We start from the raw sequence: 16992 nt of genomic DNA on the forward strand, positions 1-16992 counted from the left end.
CTAAACAGAATGGTATAACATGAGTGAACTGGCATGTAAAAATTATCACAACTTGGCATCAGAGGAGAAAGAAAAAGTTCTTTCACTCTTGACCGAAAGCAATGACAGCAGTCTCGGCTGCTAAAAACCAGCTTTGCAGCATTGCAGAGCAAACAAGTTCTACAACTCAGCTCAGCTCCGCCCACAGATCTTGAGTGTAGTTTAGTTTGGATGTCACTCCTCGTAACTTCCACACAGCCAGCTCCACTTATTTTAAAGTGTGTCTGTGTTCTTGGGCTTTTTCTCTCCCCGTGTGAGACACAAGCTCCTGCGGTGCTGCTGATCAATGTTGATCTGGAAGATAAACCCTGTTGATGTGAAGGATTACAGACTGAGATTGTTTTGAGCGGTTGTGTGAGAGAGGAGCTTTGCACTCATGGATCGCCTTGACCGAGCTCCTGGGCAGTTCAGGAACTTCCAGAAGGATGATTTTGAGGCTGACTGGATCAAGGTGGCTAAATGCAAATCTGGTGAGGTGTACCAGGTCAAGGTCAAGCTCTGGCGGGAAAACTGTGCGTTGAAAACGTTTGACACAACCTTGTGTGGAAACAACTTTTACAGGTGGGAACTAAGTTTTTAATTGTTAGAATACTTTGAAGAATATTGGGTCTATAGAAAGGAAAGGCCCACAGCTTATCATTTAATTAGCATTTGCGATGCCAGGATAACTTATTGTAATATGATAAAGCTTTCAACGAATCCCACCCCACTATATTATAGCACCACGCACTCTCTGAAGGGCTAAATTAACACCATCACATGCAACAGGGAGCACTTAGACTTGGCAGTAGGAGTGTAACGGCTGTACAGAACAATGCAATGTGAAACACCACATGGACTTGTTACAACACCGCTATGATTAATCACACACATTTCTGCTCCTCTGAACCAGACATGACAACTGATTGGTGAATATGTATTAGTTAAACATTAACCAACTACAGAATTAACCTGGCTTAAGCCAAGAGATTCATCACTACCTATTCTAAAAAAGGTAAACAGTATATTGTCCAAGGCAAATATCAGTGAACTGTAACAAATTCAAGATTAAACTAACATTTGGTAATGCTTATTGGACTCGGACTTCATCTTGAATTGTACAAAAACTATTGGATTCATTGTATCCATCGCTCTCAGCACATCTACTTTTGATGTTTTTCACAGAAAACATTTCCAGTGGTCAAAGTTCAAAATTCGAATAAAATCACAGCCTTTTTTTTTCTATTCCAGGAAAATAATAGAGGAGGTGTCCAGCATAGCCAAATTGAAATTCAAGTACATAATTCCCATATATGGCATGTGCAGTGAAGTGACTGCACTTGTGATGGAGTACATGAGTAATGGGTCCCTGAACAATCTTCTAGCCAGTCACACTTTGATGTGGCCAAAGAAGTTTCAGATGATTCATGAGACCTCCTTGGGCATGAATTTCCTTCACAGCATGAAACCTCCACTACTCCATCTTAACCTGAAGACTTCCAATATCCTTGTGGACGATCATCTCCACATCAAGGTCAGTAAACTTCTGGAAACTTAAAATTAACTCCTGGCTTATTCTGAGCTCTGCAGAGCGCTCTATGATAATTCGATAACATTGTCTTATTCTTGTTTTGTGTGCGTGTTTGTGTGTGTGTGTGTGTGTGTGTGTTTTTTTTCACTAAGATTTCAGATTTTGGTTTAATCCACTGGGAGGAGGGCATGAACAAGACCTTGTTCATGGAGCGTCTGACTGCTAGAGGGAACATAAGTTACATTCCTCCAGAGACCTTCACTCACTCCCCCGATCCTCCAGGAACTACCTTTGATGTTTACAGGTGACTTGCCAAGGGTGTTTTTGAAATTGCACCATCAGAATCACAGCTTTTTTTCTGATTCAGCGCACAGTCCACACTTCACACAGTGTAACCTTGCTGTACAATATATATACTTTAATCTTTCAGAAGTCAGAGGGACATATTAGATGTATATCACTCACTCGTTTTTGCACTTTTATTTATTTATTTTTCATTGCTGAAAAGCTTTTCATTGAACAAAAAAGAGCTTTCAATGCCTTTTATGTGTGAGGAGGACATCCACAAAGTTCAATGAATGCACAGTATGCTAAAATGAGAACGCCAGGACTGAAGTGCTTCCTTCTGCTTTGATTTGCAGCTTTGGAATTGTGATGTGGGAAATTCTGACACAACAGAAACCGTATGCAGGTAGGAAATTATTCATTTGAAATGAATCCCATCTACATTCCATGATTAATAGGCGTTTCTTTAGAAAGGAATTATGTAACACCGCATAAACATGAAGGGATTTCATTTCAGTGTTTTTAGAAATAGTTCTTAAATGATGTGAATAACATTATGAAACATATAAAACAAAACTCGCAGAAGCTTTAAAACATGTCACCAAAATGTGCTTTGGGGTAAACTGGCTTAATTAGTATACTCATGATTCCATTATTAGACATTTCCTTCTGAGAAAACAATTGTCTGTGAAGATTTTGAAGTGGTAAGTCAGACGAGTTAGAAAAGCCAGATGTCTTCCTACAGAATTAGATAAACTTTATACTACTTTCAAAGTAAAGTCAAAGCCAAGAGATTGTTATCTTAACTCGGCATATCGACAGTAACTGTCTGTAAGCTTAGTGTGGTAATGACCCACAAACCCACAAACACGTTAAAAGCACAATGATTCATTTGGTATGTCTAGACCTTAGAAGCAATACCACATTGATAATAAGCCACTAAGGATTCATAACCACAATGTTTTAGAGAAAAATAATCAGATTTTGAGGTTAAAAATGTGGCTATTTTTATGTGAGAACTTAAACATCAGAGGGATAATCAGAGGGATCATTTGTAGAAGAAAAAAATTACACTCTCCCAAATGAATGTATAGCATACTTTGGCTCAGTGCCCTGCACACACTTTGAAAAAAGCCATCAAACAAGTAGGTTCACTTTGCTCCATTGACTGCTTACTGCATGTGCTCATCTACATCTAAATCTGGATGCAGGTTGCAGTGTGACCACAGTGCTCTTACAGGTGTCACAGGGGAAGAGGCCCTGTGTGACTATGATACCCGATCAGAGGCCTCCTGAGTGTGAACAGATGATCAGCATCATGAAGCAGTGCTGGGACGATGATCACAGGAAGAGGCCACCGTTTTCAGGTGCAGCAAAAGGATGCTTTTGGGAGACTTTTTCTTATGAATTTAAATGTTTTAAATGTAAAACTTGTTGGAGAGGACATTCCAGGTTACTAGCCAGACGTGGAACAAGATTTAGAGATATCCTGCACTACGTGCAGTTTTGCATCTGAGCACCCAGAGCAGAGCCACGGCAATCGGATTTTAATAAGATTACTAGCGCACATCAGTTTCATCAGACCAGTGTTTGAACTCAGAAAAATAAATGCATAAACAACAAATAGTCATGTTGTTCCTTTCAGCTTTGCAAGTAATTTTAAAGTCAAAAGTCAATGATGTGCTCCCAGGGAACACATTATAATGCGTAAAATGCTTCAGTGAAATACATACATTCAAATGAGGCTTTCATCATTTACATAATAAGAAGCAGGGTCACCATTGTTTAAACAAACACTCATGACTTGAGAAGTCATGCTGATGAATACAAATCACCTCCATGTTTATTCATAAACAGCACCTTGTCCAATTTGTCGTGTTCGCAAATCTCTCCACAATTAGTACCGTATCTATGAAATAATTCACCTGCGATTCCTGGATGACCATTCATGCTGTAGAGGGGCAGTCCTCACCTGGTTTTGGTGACTACATTAACTTGAACAGGACAATTCAAAGATTTTCTTTCTGCTGTTTGTGTGCAGACTTTGTGAAGCAAACGGAGGCTTTGAGCGAAGTCTTTAAGGTCCCGGGGCCAATTCACAGTGGCAAAAATGGAGATGTGGATCAGAAAGCAAATTATCCCTGGCTGTTCTCATCAGTGAAAAAGGTTCGTTCGACTCCACTCTTTAGACTCCACTCTAGTTGCTCTGTTGTATGCACTGTATCTACTCCAGCTTTGAGGGCAGATTAGTGGTATTATAGTGAGCTTGACTATAATGTTCACTAGCGTTCGCTAATTAGCACAATGTACATCTGAGGCCGATTAAAATGTCAATTGTGTTACACCAAATGAAAAGTCAGGGGATCGCCAGTTTTAGTAGGATTTACCCTCAAAGCCAGTTGCTTTCAAGTGTTTTCTGCCACCCCCGGCTCCTTCAAAAGCAAAACAACAACAACAACAACAACAAAACCGATCATAAGATTAACCAACAGAGTTAGTGGAGAACACATCCAGCAGCCACCTCAACTGTGGTTAAAAAATCCTACAAACTAATTTGGGTCATTAAAAAACAACAACTGCCAAAATTAAAACCACCATTCTCTAAACGGACACTTTACTAACACTTGAAAGGGCTATCTTTGATGACCTCTAACCCACTCACCCACCTGCCCCCATGACCCTGAACTGGATAAGAGGTTAAAATGGCTGGAAAAAATATGGAAGCTTCATGGCAGTCAGTCTAGTAACCTACAGATTATTTCAAAAGGATAAAAGCCATGGTAGTACTTAGCTTAGGGTAGGTCTCAGACCCTTCTTTGAAGTTCTGTACAAATTTTCAAGGCATGAAATAGCCCCCCCCCCCCCCCCCCCCCCCCCCCCCCCCCCCACACACACACACACACACACAATTTTTTTTTTATATTCTGTGTAAATAAGATTAATAATGTGATCAGTTTTTATTACTCTGCTTAACTCTGGAGTTCACGCGATAACTAATTAATGTGCTTGTAAGCCACTTGTGATGACTGATATCACAACCATTAACCTTTGTTTTCTTTTCTTTTCTTTTGTTTCCATTTTAGATCACTAATACCGAGATGTCCGTCTCTCCTTCAGGTAAACCAGCTCTCAGAGCATGGTGGAAATGTTCAGTTCAATGTAATTTTGCAGGGCTGACACTTCAAAAGTGATGCTTACAGTGCCGTCACATTAAAAAAATCCATCACCTTTCACACTGACAAATAGAGTCAATACAATCAATAGAGTGGAGGAGCTGTTGTTCAGGGGAGGAGACAGTAATGCGTTGTTGATGCTTTTAACCCAGTGTTGCGAACAACATTAAAATAATGAGTCAGGATGCTTTTCACTTTTACAGTCTGTTATAATTATGAACACATTCTGATACAGAATACTGTGCATAAGTCTTGAAATAACCCTTATTCCTCTATGTTTTGCTAAAAAATATTTGCTGCGATTTATTGAAATAAGTTCAAATATAAATGGAAATTCAGTTCTTAATACGAGGAGCTTAAAAAGAAAACAACAGTTGCTTTCTTACTAAGTTCTTCAGACTACGGGGACCTGGATGACTGACAACCTACCCAGACATACATTACTTCATGCAAAAAGATTGAAGAGTTTCTGCAATTCTAACAAGCTTGAAAATCAACCATCACTATTCTTCAACACAGCCTGAACTCTCGTAGACAGCTTTCTTGTAATTTATTTAATAGTTCTTGAGGCTTCAGAGCTCTTCTTTGGATGTTGGCTGCCTTTTCTCTTTTCTCTATCAAAATGATCCCACACTGCTGCAGTAATGTTGAAGTCCGGGCTCTGAGGAGGCCAATCCATGACTGATTGTGTTCCATTGTGTGCTTTTCAGTCCAGGTATTTTTTAGCACCATAGTCATGCTCATAAAAGCTGCCAATTAGATTCTTTTCAGAGTACTTCATGGGGGATTAAAGTCATGGTAGCTCATGGTGGTTCATGGTGGATCTGATGCTACTTTTCTGCATTCATAATTTAATCAGTTTCAAAAAGATCCCCAACACCACTTACTGAAATCCAGGCAGAAACCGTGTTTTACACATGGCTGTAGATACTCACTTCCCCTTTTAGGGGTCACCACAGTGGATCATTTCATGTCCCTATCATTCTTTCATCAGTCTAACCCTTTGCATGTCTGCCTTCACAATACCCATGTACCCATACCCATACATGTATTCACGCACGTATTCTATCTTGCTTTTACTGACTTTCAAGCTATACTTCCACCTCCCCATGTTCTCTTCCATCTGCTCCTTACACTCAATGCACACTTGCTTCTTGGTACAAAAATACTATTTAACGCATGTTAAAATGTGTTCTCTTGCTTTTGCGATGACAGGCTTAGTACTTAAAGTGCTTAAAGATACAGTGTAGACACAACACTGGTTCATCCCTTGAGTTAGGTTTCTTTAATATCCTTGAGTGATTCATAGGTCAGTGTTAAAATGGTCAGGTACATGGACTGGACTGAAATTAGGTGAAAAAGCAGCCAATGTCCAAAGAAAAACTATAAAAGACCTTCAGAAAGCCACTTTAAAAAATGACTTTTGCACAGCACTGCATCTTCAACACTAGTACTCAAAAGCTCTGCATCCTTTTAAAAGTTGGCTTACAAAAGGTTGAAATAGAGACATTAACATCAGACTTTGTTCTTTTTTCTAAGCTGTATAATGCAAATTTCTTTTTATTTAACAGATGGCCAGTATGACAAGGAGGCCATTCTCTCTATGCTATCAAAAAAAGACTTTGGCAGTTTCAGGAAGTCTGTGAGAAGGGAACACATATCCTCACAGTTTTCTGGCAAAAAGACACTCCTTCACTGCACAGTAGCCAGCGGTGATTCAGAGAGTGTCGAGCACATCCTGAATCTGGGTGCCGAAGTCAACTGTACGACTGCCAAAGGTTACACTCCTCTTGTTATTGCTGTTCTGCAGAGGTATGTATAAGCCTGTGTATGTTGTCTTAGATCAGTTACAAGCAACTAAGGGACAATGCTGTGCTATTTTGATCCTTCGTTTAACCAGATTTCCTGCTCTTCTCTTCAAAGTTTAAGAGAAGCACTGAAAATGAGGGAAATACAGTTTTTGCTTTCTTACTAAGAACTAAAGGAAAAGATTGATTCAGTATCGCTGTCATTGTCTTTTTATTATACCGTATCTATAAAACTCTTACAAATATTGAGAAATGTTATAATAATCTTGATGTTAAAATTATTTATGGCATCCCATTTGTGCAAAATATTTATGCATTGATTGGTAGAAAGGCATAAATATCCAGTAAACATGTATTTCCTGAAACTGTATTTATCCACGTATGCAACAAAGTGTTCACACGCACAGAGATCAAAAAATCATCTAAGTGATTAAGTGTGCTTGAACTATTGCCCAAACATCCCTGAAAACTGCAACATTGTCTCTACTCTAGTTGCTTGATTGCAAAACTACATGCACTTCATGATATCTCTGACTCTTGTTCCACATCTGGTAGGCATGGGTCACTGCAAAAGTATAATGTAGTGAGTTGCCCACGTTTCCCCACTATTTATGTTTTTAAAGCAAAGTCAAGCTTGTCTTGATCCTGATGAGGTGGCATTATGTAGTTTTCTGAAGTGTAGGACTGTTTTATTTTTAAGTTGTAATGTACTCTATCAATGAAACTTATTTTCAACAGGCTATATGACATCATCTCTTTGTTGCTGGAACATGGCGCAGATGTGAGCCTGGGAGATGAGGATGATTGGACACCACTCCATTTTGCAGCTCAAAATGGCGATGACAGGACTGTCCGACTCCTGCTGGACAAAGGTGCTGTCATCAATGCCCAGGAAAAAACCGGCTGGATGCCCTTCCACCTGGCCTGCCAAAATGGACATGAAACTGTGGTGCGCCTGCTACTTTTGCGACAATCGCAGGAAGCTGTCGTAGAACAGGAGAAGGCAAACGGGAGGACACCGCTCCACTTGGCCTCCATCTACGGGCATCTCAGTATCGTGAAACTCCTCCTAACTCATGGAGCAGATCCCAATGTGACAGACAAATGTCTGTGCACTGCTCTTCACCTATCAGCCGAGGAAGGCCATAACAGAGTAGTCAGACAGTTGATACAGAGTGGAGCGACTGTTGACATTGCAGACAGCAAAGGGAATACTCCACTTCACCTGGCTGCTCTGAAGGGTCATACAGGCATATGTAGGCAGCTGTTGTCAAACGGAGCCAACCCAGATGCCACTACTATCCAGGGATGGACCCCCATGCACCTGGCTGCCCTAAAGGGACATGAAGCAACACTGGTCCAACTGGAGAGTCAGGGTGGTTGTGTAAATGCAAGAGGTGAGAATGGATGGACTCCACTACACCTGGCCTGTCACCAGAGTAAGCCAGATTTGGTAGCAAAACTCTTGTCAGCCAAGGCTGACCCACATGTCACAGAGGAGAGTAAAGGATGGACACCACTACATGTGGCATGTAAAAGTGTGAGTTTTCCAAGTGTCCTCCACTTGATATTCCATGGCGCAAATGTCAATGCTTTAAATTATGGAAATGCCACACCTTTACACCTGGCTGCCCAGCACGGCTGTGTACCCATTGTAAAAGCTTTACTGATGAATGGAGCAGACGGGACACTGCTGAATTCTTCTGGATCCACAGCTTTAAATGTAGCTCAGCAGAGTGAAAAGTTGGAAATAGTGGAATTACTAGAAAATGCATGTTAACTATCATGAGGATGACAATGTAATGGAGAAGTTGCACTATAGAGGAGGGATTATCAGGCAACTTAAAGCATGATATTGATGATTTTTTTCACAGAAAAAAGACCAGTTTTGCAACGCATAAGAAAACCAAATCAATTTCACAAACCCATCTATATTTTGAATGTTGTCAGACCATTGCACAATTGAAAGCAGAAATCCATTGCTGTCCTTGCTTAAAAAAACAGCATCCGATTTTTACAGTAATTATTTCCCGTAAATGCCACAGACGTGCCACACAATCAGGCATTTGTATTGAAAATAATTACTTTAAATTCTGTGAATGTTTGACAGGGTCATTATTGTGATAAACTGTAGTGAGCCACCCACATGGGGGTCACAATCGGGTGAAGTATACTATTATGACAAAGTATATTGATTCTCCTTATTGAATCCCTGTGCTTGTTTGCTTCTTTGTGTGTGCTTTCCTGTCGACTGGAAGATAGAAATGATATAGTAAAAAGTGTTGCTGTTACTAAGGCATTCTTTTGGTTAAACCTGTCAGACTGCAGGTATTATTTGTCCAATCTGGTTAAATGACATATATCAGAATCAACATAGCCATTTTAACAGCTTCATGTGAGAATTTGTGATTAAAAATCCATGTATGCTTCATGACCAGCCGCGATAATTCCTTACAGACTGAAGGAGTCACTTCCCAGCATGTGACACACTCATTTACCACAGTGACACCTTATTAAATTGAAATGAAATGCATGGTTTCGGGAGCTGTATTGACCTACACATTCACAGGGTTTTTCCTGGAACCACAGTGACTGACTTAGATGTAGTGCTAGGAGCTGAGCTGAATCAAATTACTGTAAATGAACAGAGCAGAGGTATATTTGACGTGAGCTTGGATTTTTTTTTTTTAAATATGTTGCTAAGTGAATGTCTGCTGTATCATTTTTAAATTGCTATTTTATTCTGAGTTCATTTTCCCCCTTCACAGCATCTCTGACCCTGAGTAAATTAAGTGCTGTCTGTTTACTTGTGTGGATTTTCCTTCTGTGTTGATTTTGATTACATCGTGACAGCATGAAACCATCAGTCCTCTTCTCCTGCTCATTAAAAGAACTGGGTAAACCATTTCTTTCTTTGTGTCTTGCCATTTGTCTTTTTTACCTGACCAATACACTATTAGAAACAATAGATTATGTAAATGATGGACAAATTTTTCAAGTCTAAAAACCTGGATCCACTGTAGAGGTGCCTCCAGAAGTGCATTCTTTCCATTGGCCAGCAGGGACACAACACACTTGGTTGTGAAAACAACTCCTCCCCTTGCTCATCATGTTCAAGATGGCAAAGGTGAAGGCAAACAGCTTAGTGTTTCACAACCAGACGTCCTTAACTAATGCGTGACATCATGGTCGCTATATCCATCTTTTAATTACAGTCTGTGCTTTGAACCACTTGACTAAAATACTAGAGTCTCAATACAAACTATAACCTATAGAAAACAGTCAAATCCTTTACTTTAAAACCATAAGATTTTTGTTTAATTTACACCTGCAAACAAATTCTAATGATTTTAACAGATTTTTCCTCCTTCCTATATGCAAAGTCCTGATTTATAATGTCATGTAGTTTTATATCAGAAACCAGGGGCGATTTTAGCCCATTTTTGGAGGTGCTTCAGCACGCCCAAAATGAATCAAAGCACCCCCAAAGATTTCTTACTTTTTTTGACAATATTTGCTGTTTGTGTGACACACTGCTAAAAATATAAAAAGCATATAGTACTTGGTTGAGACCTAACATTTTAACAACAAAAGTATAGATACCCCCCCCCCCCCCCTCCCAAAGTGGTTTGTTCCAGCTCCACTCTCCCCTACTCTGGCTCTAGCGCCGTTGCTGCCAGAGCGATGTTGGCTGAGACGCAGCGGAGCGGAGGTGTAAGTGCCTGGCTTAAAACGGGACATATTAGCTGCATTTAACCTTCAGTTACTCTTTATATAGTTAGGTAGGAGTCAGACCATGTTTCTTTTTTCTTTTATTTTACTCACACAATCTGGAAGTTGTGTTCCCCCTATATTAAAGCTGCTATACAGAATCTGCAAAACAAACTGGGTTGAAACATTTTTGACCCTCTTTAACAACATTCCAACATAACATTATAATTGATCGGGGAGATTAAAATTAATAATATATTTTTATGTGGTTCAGCCACAACTCTACTAAAACCTCAACCAGTAATAGGTAGGCCAACTTTTGGACCGTCCAGTTGTCTGTATGACTGCTGCAGTACGTACATCACATTTGCACACTATCAGAAAGTGCCAAACAGCCCTGGTGGAGTGAGGAGCCGTAAAGAGAAGCAGAGTGCTCTGTTTATATTCTAAAAATGTTTTAAGCTTGTTTCAAAGATTCTGTACTGCAGCTTTAAATGTTTTCCAAAAGCACACATACACTTATCAGTGTTTCTCAAACTTTTTACAGTGTGTACCACCTGATAAAAAGGTCAAGCTCTCCCAAGTACCACTATGAAAGCCTGAAACCCATAAATCTTACAACACAAAATTAGTATTATTAAATTAGTAAAATTAGTGTCTGCAGTAAAGATTTTTATTTGTAATAATTTATTCTGTTTTGGGAGTGGTTTTTTTTTTTTATGTATCTGTATTATATTATACATACACATTAAAAGTGAATCTCTGTCCAAAAAATGCACTCAGTTTACTTTTTACTCACTATGAGCATCATTCATTATTCTCCCGCAGTAATTAAGGTTAGGATATGTATTATTTTTTTTTTTTATTCCAATCCATTCTTCTTTGGCAGCATTTAAATAACCTTTATTAGATTTGATGGTTTTGTTACAGACTTTTCAAAAAAGTGTTTTGCTTTTCTTTCACAAATGTGGGGATTAAATTGTGTTAAAATGTACAAAACAGTGATGTCATGTTTTGAGACAAGGACCCAGGGACTTGGGTCCTCGTCTGGAGATTTAAGAATCATATGATTTATCTTGCCTGGCTGGGCAGCTCTTTGGGTGCTCAGCACCCCCAAAGCTCTAATCCTAGAATCGCCCCTGTCAGAAACCCAACAAGGTGAAGTATATTGTTGACCCTATTTTCATTGAACAGAGTTTGAAAAACAGGCATTGTGTTATGGAAAGAATCTCTGTTGCAGAGTCCTGTTTATTTCAGGTCGGGTTGGATGTGAAGCAGATTATAGTTGAAAGTGTCCTTTAACTGCAGCAATTCACATTTGAAATGTATGGTGCCTTTAATGCCTAAAGAATTGAAAGAAAATCACATTTGTGTGGTTGTTATCCACTGTCAACAGTCAGATGACAATTTAACAGATGTGAATGACACTTATCCGTGGAAACCAGAGCTGTGTCATTGTGTAAACTGTCTAACAGCATTTCTGTCCTACTAGTATTCAAATCAAACAATTCATTTAAAAAAACATGAAACAAACTATACAGGTCTTCTGATGCCACTTCCTAAAAACCTCTTGCTTTTCTTTAATCAAGCCCACCTAAATCGATGATTCTGCCTCAACCTTTTTACACGTACAGTGACACTTTGGAAACCTTCTATCTTGGCCACTAATTGGGTTTGAAGGCACCTAAACAAATTTTATTTTCTAATAGGGAGACCAGCAGGAAGAAGATAATGCCGTGTAAGTTGCCACTAACGCAGACACCAACAGCATCAGAGAGAAAGAAGAAAATTGCATTGTTGTGGTCTTTAGCTTCACACTGCGTCCTGCTATAGTTCATATCCTTTTTTTCTTAGTGAATGTATTCATTTAACATATATTATTCACAGAGAATTGAACAATAGCTTAATTAAACATTCTCTGATGTTCTTCCCCTCTGTGCTCTGATGTCTTGTGTGATGCAGTTATACAACTTTGTGGAGTTTTAATCGAAATTAAACTCAGACTTCACGGCCTAATTGCTTTGAAGTGACTCTAGACAACAGTTCACGGTGATGTATTCACACCAAAACAAAGGCTCTACTGGCTTTGTGTAACTCTTTGCAATATTGCATACTAGTGCTTTCAAAAGCTTATCAAATAGTATCATGTGGATATGAGTCTGCTGATACGTTTTTAAATCTCATTGTCTTATGCTGCCTTAACCCCTCATGCACTGTTCAGAATATTTAGCCAACTTTTAAAGCATAAATGATGCAAAGAAGGACTCTTTGACATTCACAGCTCTTATTTTAATGATAGGAATTAATCTGGCCATTTACTTGGTATATTTAGCTTCTCAGAAGAGAGCCATTATGCTCTCTGCAGAGAACCCTCTTTAGCAGGGTTAAACTCACCTTTGAGCTGAGCCCCGTGGTGTTAAGCAGCTGCAATCATGACTGATGCAGCTGTGTCTTTTGACCCAGGTGTGCAGCCTCAGCAGGGGCAAGCAGGCATCTTTGGTGCTTGCTACAATAATTGAGTGAGTGATCTGTCATGCCTCATGGGAGATGATTTTTTTTTCAGAGTGATGACATAGAAAACATTTTTTTGGCACTGTGACCTCTCTGTGACCTCTCGCTCTGCGAGAAGACCCCACCTCGGCCTGTCTAAATATAGTGCTTGCTGTTTTTCACTTGAGTGAACCATCGTTCACATTATCAATTGAAGCATTTCGATGTGACCTGTGACTGTATTAAAAGTGACTTTTACATTGAAACACCGAGAAAGTAATCAACATGCCCAATTATAATTCCTTGAAGATTTTAAAATGGAAATGTGTATTCATATATTTTGTAATATAATCTAAAAACTACTGAATTATTACCTCATTTTTCTAGTTTATTCCTATTATGCTTTTATGCTTCATTTCCCTAGTGTTGCAATTTTTCTGTAAAGTCATTAATGAAGCTCACTGCTTTCTAGCAATGAAACTACACTTTCCAACACACACTCATGCTTCATAATTCAGTAGATTAAATTTTGGGACAGCTTCACTCCCTTGAGGCTGCATTGTTGTCGCAGCATCTCCCTCAAACGTAAAGTTAATATTAGTATTTCCTATTTTATTCTTCAAACTTATTTGTAGTTCAAAGAGTGTTAAATGATTTCATTATGGAAAGTTTAATATTTTTTGAGACTATATATTGAAAAAAAGAGAACTAACAGTCATAAGGCTGAGCAGTGATTTGAGTGTTTGAGTGCTGCTGAAGAGCATCATTTGCACATTAGTGCAGAGCAATTAGCCATTGTTTGGCTTTTTCCAATAATGTTTTTTTTGTGCTCAGCAGGCTATGTAAAATATCTTAATCAATGCTTTTAGCCTAGCATTGCCCCTCTCCAACTTACACAATGCATGTCTTGTTTTTATTCTTTCTTAGAGATTGCTGAATTGGCTTTTAATGGATAGGTTAAAAGAAATATAGCATCTAAATATATAGTTTTGTCCTTGGGGGTTTACATTAGGGGTTACAACCAAAGACAATACACTTTGTTTTTCTTGTACATATATTAATATGCTATTCTTTAATTGTTGTTACCCCAGCCTTGTCTAAATTGGCTCAATGAAAATTATCTCAATAAAACATTTAAATGTAATTCTCAAAACAGTCCAGGAAAAAAAATGCTTTTAACAAGCAGCAAAGAACATTGTGTGTCATCAGGATTTCAATATAACCTGAGAGTAATTGGTAGGTTTTTCATTCTCCAGACTTTAATGGAATCATGGGAAGGACAATGAGTTTGATTATATGAGATTCACTTCAAGTGACAACGACAACTAGAGAAAATAAAAGTTCATATTCCTGGGATGTTGGATTTTCTGTCAAAATAAGCAATTTATGGGAAATATAAATGTTTTTTAACAACAACAACAATAATAATGATAGGAATGTATTTACATTAGGTCTACATTAGGTCTCTAATTTCTATTGCACATGACCTTTATCAAGTAATTGAAACCAATCAGGAATATACATGTGAAGAAACTCTCCTGCATTCAGATGGCCTAATATAGAGAAGGCAAAGGAACAAAAAATAAATGCTCATTAGAGTTTCCCTGTTGTTTAAGAATAAATTAATGGATATCCTCAGAATAGACATATAAAGTAGAAAATGTCTTAATTTTGAGTGTGTATATGTGTGTGTGTGTGTGTGTGTGTGTGTGTGAGAGAGAGAGAGAGAGAGAGAGAGAGAGTGACAAATGAATGTATTCAAGCAAATTCCATTTAAAACACTGCATTTTATTTTGAAAAGCTGACAGATTTTATAGTCCCTGATGTAGTTTGGTCTTTTAAGAGCATTTCTAGCATATTTTGTGTAAGAAACTGGGGCCTTACATGTGTTAGTATCCATGTGTTGTTTATGACATGAAAAACAACCGTGCTGATTTTGATGTTCTAGATAACAAAGCGCAGTGTGCCAGACATACATAATCAAAGCCACAATGATACAAGTAATACCTGGCAAGGTCATGGGTTGATAGAGCATGTCAAGTAAACATTTCAGCTTGGAATGATTTATGTTGGAACATAAGCTGAAGTTAGACTGTTCAGCCATTTTGTTAAAGTCAACACCTGAGTCTAGTGGGCTTGCCAGAAAGGTCTTATTGACATTGTGCAAAACATTTTTCTCTTCAAGGCACTGAACGACTTGGGGACAGCAAACACTTACAAGGTATCAAAAAGTATAGCAAATATTGAATTTTTTTGCACTGCAGAATAATAACACAAATACATATTTCCTATGTTAAGCAAACACACTGGACAATAATATTATCCAAACATTTTTCTCCTTGGACAAGCTGCCAGTAGCACAAAGCCTACGTTATGTAAAACATCACTCAGATACAGCGTGTTTCTGTTTTATTTCCTCCCACCTTCACCTCTTTACTTCTTCTTTAGATTGTATTCAATCTCTGCAGATGAATAAGATGAATAACAACTGTTCTTATACCGACAGCCAATATTGTGACTGCTCACTTCCTGTCAGTCTCAACAGACTGTTTGGTAATCTCATGCCTTTTTGAGTACAAGTCATGCATGGCATGCAGGATTGTCAGACATTGTAAATTTATCTGAATATGAAGGTGACCTCTAAATATGTGCAGCTAAACAAAATGCTTTGGCAAACTGGCAAATAATGTTCAAGGTTTTACCTATTTCCCTATTTTATGCAGTATTATACAGTTTAAACACTATGTTAACAGAGCATAATAATGCAGTTGCAGCAAACTCTTCAGTAACAAAAAGGGTGTTGCAGGTTCCTTTAAATATGTAGGGCTGTCTTCACATTGTAGCCACTGACATAAAGGTGTACAGTGTATGGCATTTTCTCTGTCTCATTGGGGAGGGACAGACTATAACAGAGCCATTACTGACTCCTATGAGAAGGTAATAAAAGTAAATAGGGAGAACTGCAGCTGATCTAATTCATTTTTACACACAACAAAAAGGTTAGATTTGTTGTTTTACTAGAATTGCATTCAAGGTTTATAGAGCTTTCTCATCTTTCTCAGTTTTTATTTAGTCATTAGTCATGTGCAGCAGGTCTTTAAGCTAAAATTCACTATGTACACTGTAGCTCATGGCGTCCTGGACATCAAATATTTGAACGCTTGGGAAAAAAACCTTGTGCCAGTTATTTAAATTTCCATATTTGTTTACACCCAAAGTTGTAGCAGAGCTATGTTTTAGCTTTAGTTTTATTTATTTTTTTAATATTTAAGTCAGAACATAGTATATCTTTAGATGGAAACTAGATAGCTAACTTATGCTTCAGTGGGAAATCGATGTCGTAACTTACATCGTAACCGGAACTTGTTTTAAACCACGTTATAACCATCCTGATGTGCTCCTCCAGATAAATGTAACTTCACGTCGGGTCAATGCAGCCCAAAATAACTTGAATAACGTGGAATATGTGGTGTAGCGCTAAGAGGTGTTAACAGTTACATCGTGGTTACAGTAGATTTCCTGAAGAAGTTTAAATGAAGCATAATCTGCTTCTTTTGGCCGCTCCCTTGTCACAAGGGGGTCGCTCCACATGTTTGATTTGGCAGAGATTGCATTCTTGACAAAACCTCAAATGGGATTTGTAGTGTATTTCCAGATGGAATCAAACCAGCGACCATTTGATAAACCTTGTAAATCCTCTTTATCATTGATGCCTGGGTGTCTTTACTGCAACACCTGAGACAGTAGCCACGCTGATCATTTTATTGAAGATTAAAGAATTTTGACAGCTTTTAACTCTCAGTGGTGTGCCTGTATTTGTTTGATTTTGGGAACTAAAGGAACCTTTATACCTGGAAATGGCTAATGATGTCAGAAAAAAGTGCATATTAGCTGTGTTGATAATGGCCTGACTTCCTATTTGAAAGTCTCCTTTAAAATCACCACTGTCAAAGAAAATTCAAAGATAGAAAACATG

The 16992-nt window shown here is 38.4% G+C and overlaps 1 protein-coding gene across 1 annotated transcript; it reads left to right on the forward strand.

Moving 5' to 3' along the window:
* The first annotated feature begins 272 nt into the window (after nucleotides 1–272).
* ankk1 (ankyrin repeat and kinase domain containing 1) lies at nucleotides 273–9707 on the forward strand. Its single transcript, XM_084952019.1, has 9 exons — nucleotides 273–600; nucleotides 1270–1552; nucleotides 1702–1853; nucleotides 2191–2240; nucleotides 3046–3201; nucleotides 3876–4000; nucleotides 4918–4951; nucleotides 6579–6819; nucleotides 7554–9707. Exons 1-9 carry the CDS (start codon nucleotides 416–418, stop codon nucleotides 8593–8595), a joined length of 2268 nt encoding a protein of 755 aa, XP_084808145.1. The 5' UTR covers nucleotides 273–415; the 3' UTR covers nucleotides 8596–9707.
* The last annotated feature ends 7285 nt before the right edge of the window (nucleotides 9708–16992 follow it).

This window comes from Perissodus microlepis, chromosome 14 (genome assembly GCF_051167445.1).
Source record: "Perissodus microlepis isolate ML-2025 ecotype Zambia chromosome 14, ASM5116744v1, whole genome shotgun sequence".
In the NCBI taxonomy this organism is placed as follows: domain Eukaryota; kingdom Metazoa; phylum Chordata; class Actinopteri; order Cichliformes; family Cichlidae; genus Perissodus; species Perissodus microlepis.

What these genes read in the sequence shown, in the direction of transcription:
- ankk1 (XM_084952019.1), top strand. Translation starts at nt 416, where the DNA reads ATGGATCGCCTTGACCGAGCTCCTGGGCAGTTCAGGAACTTCCAGAAG. An exon ending in TGTTCTCATCAGTGAAAAAG is followed by an intron (nt 4,001 to 4,917) that starts GTTCGTTCGACT and finishes TTTCCATTTTAG; the next exon opens with ATCACTAATACCGAGATGTC. An exon ending in GTTATTGCTGTTCTGCAGAG is followed by an intron (nt 6,820 to 7,553) that starts GTATGTATAAGC and finishes TATTTTCAACAG; the next exon opens with GCTATATGACATCATCTCTT.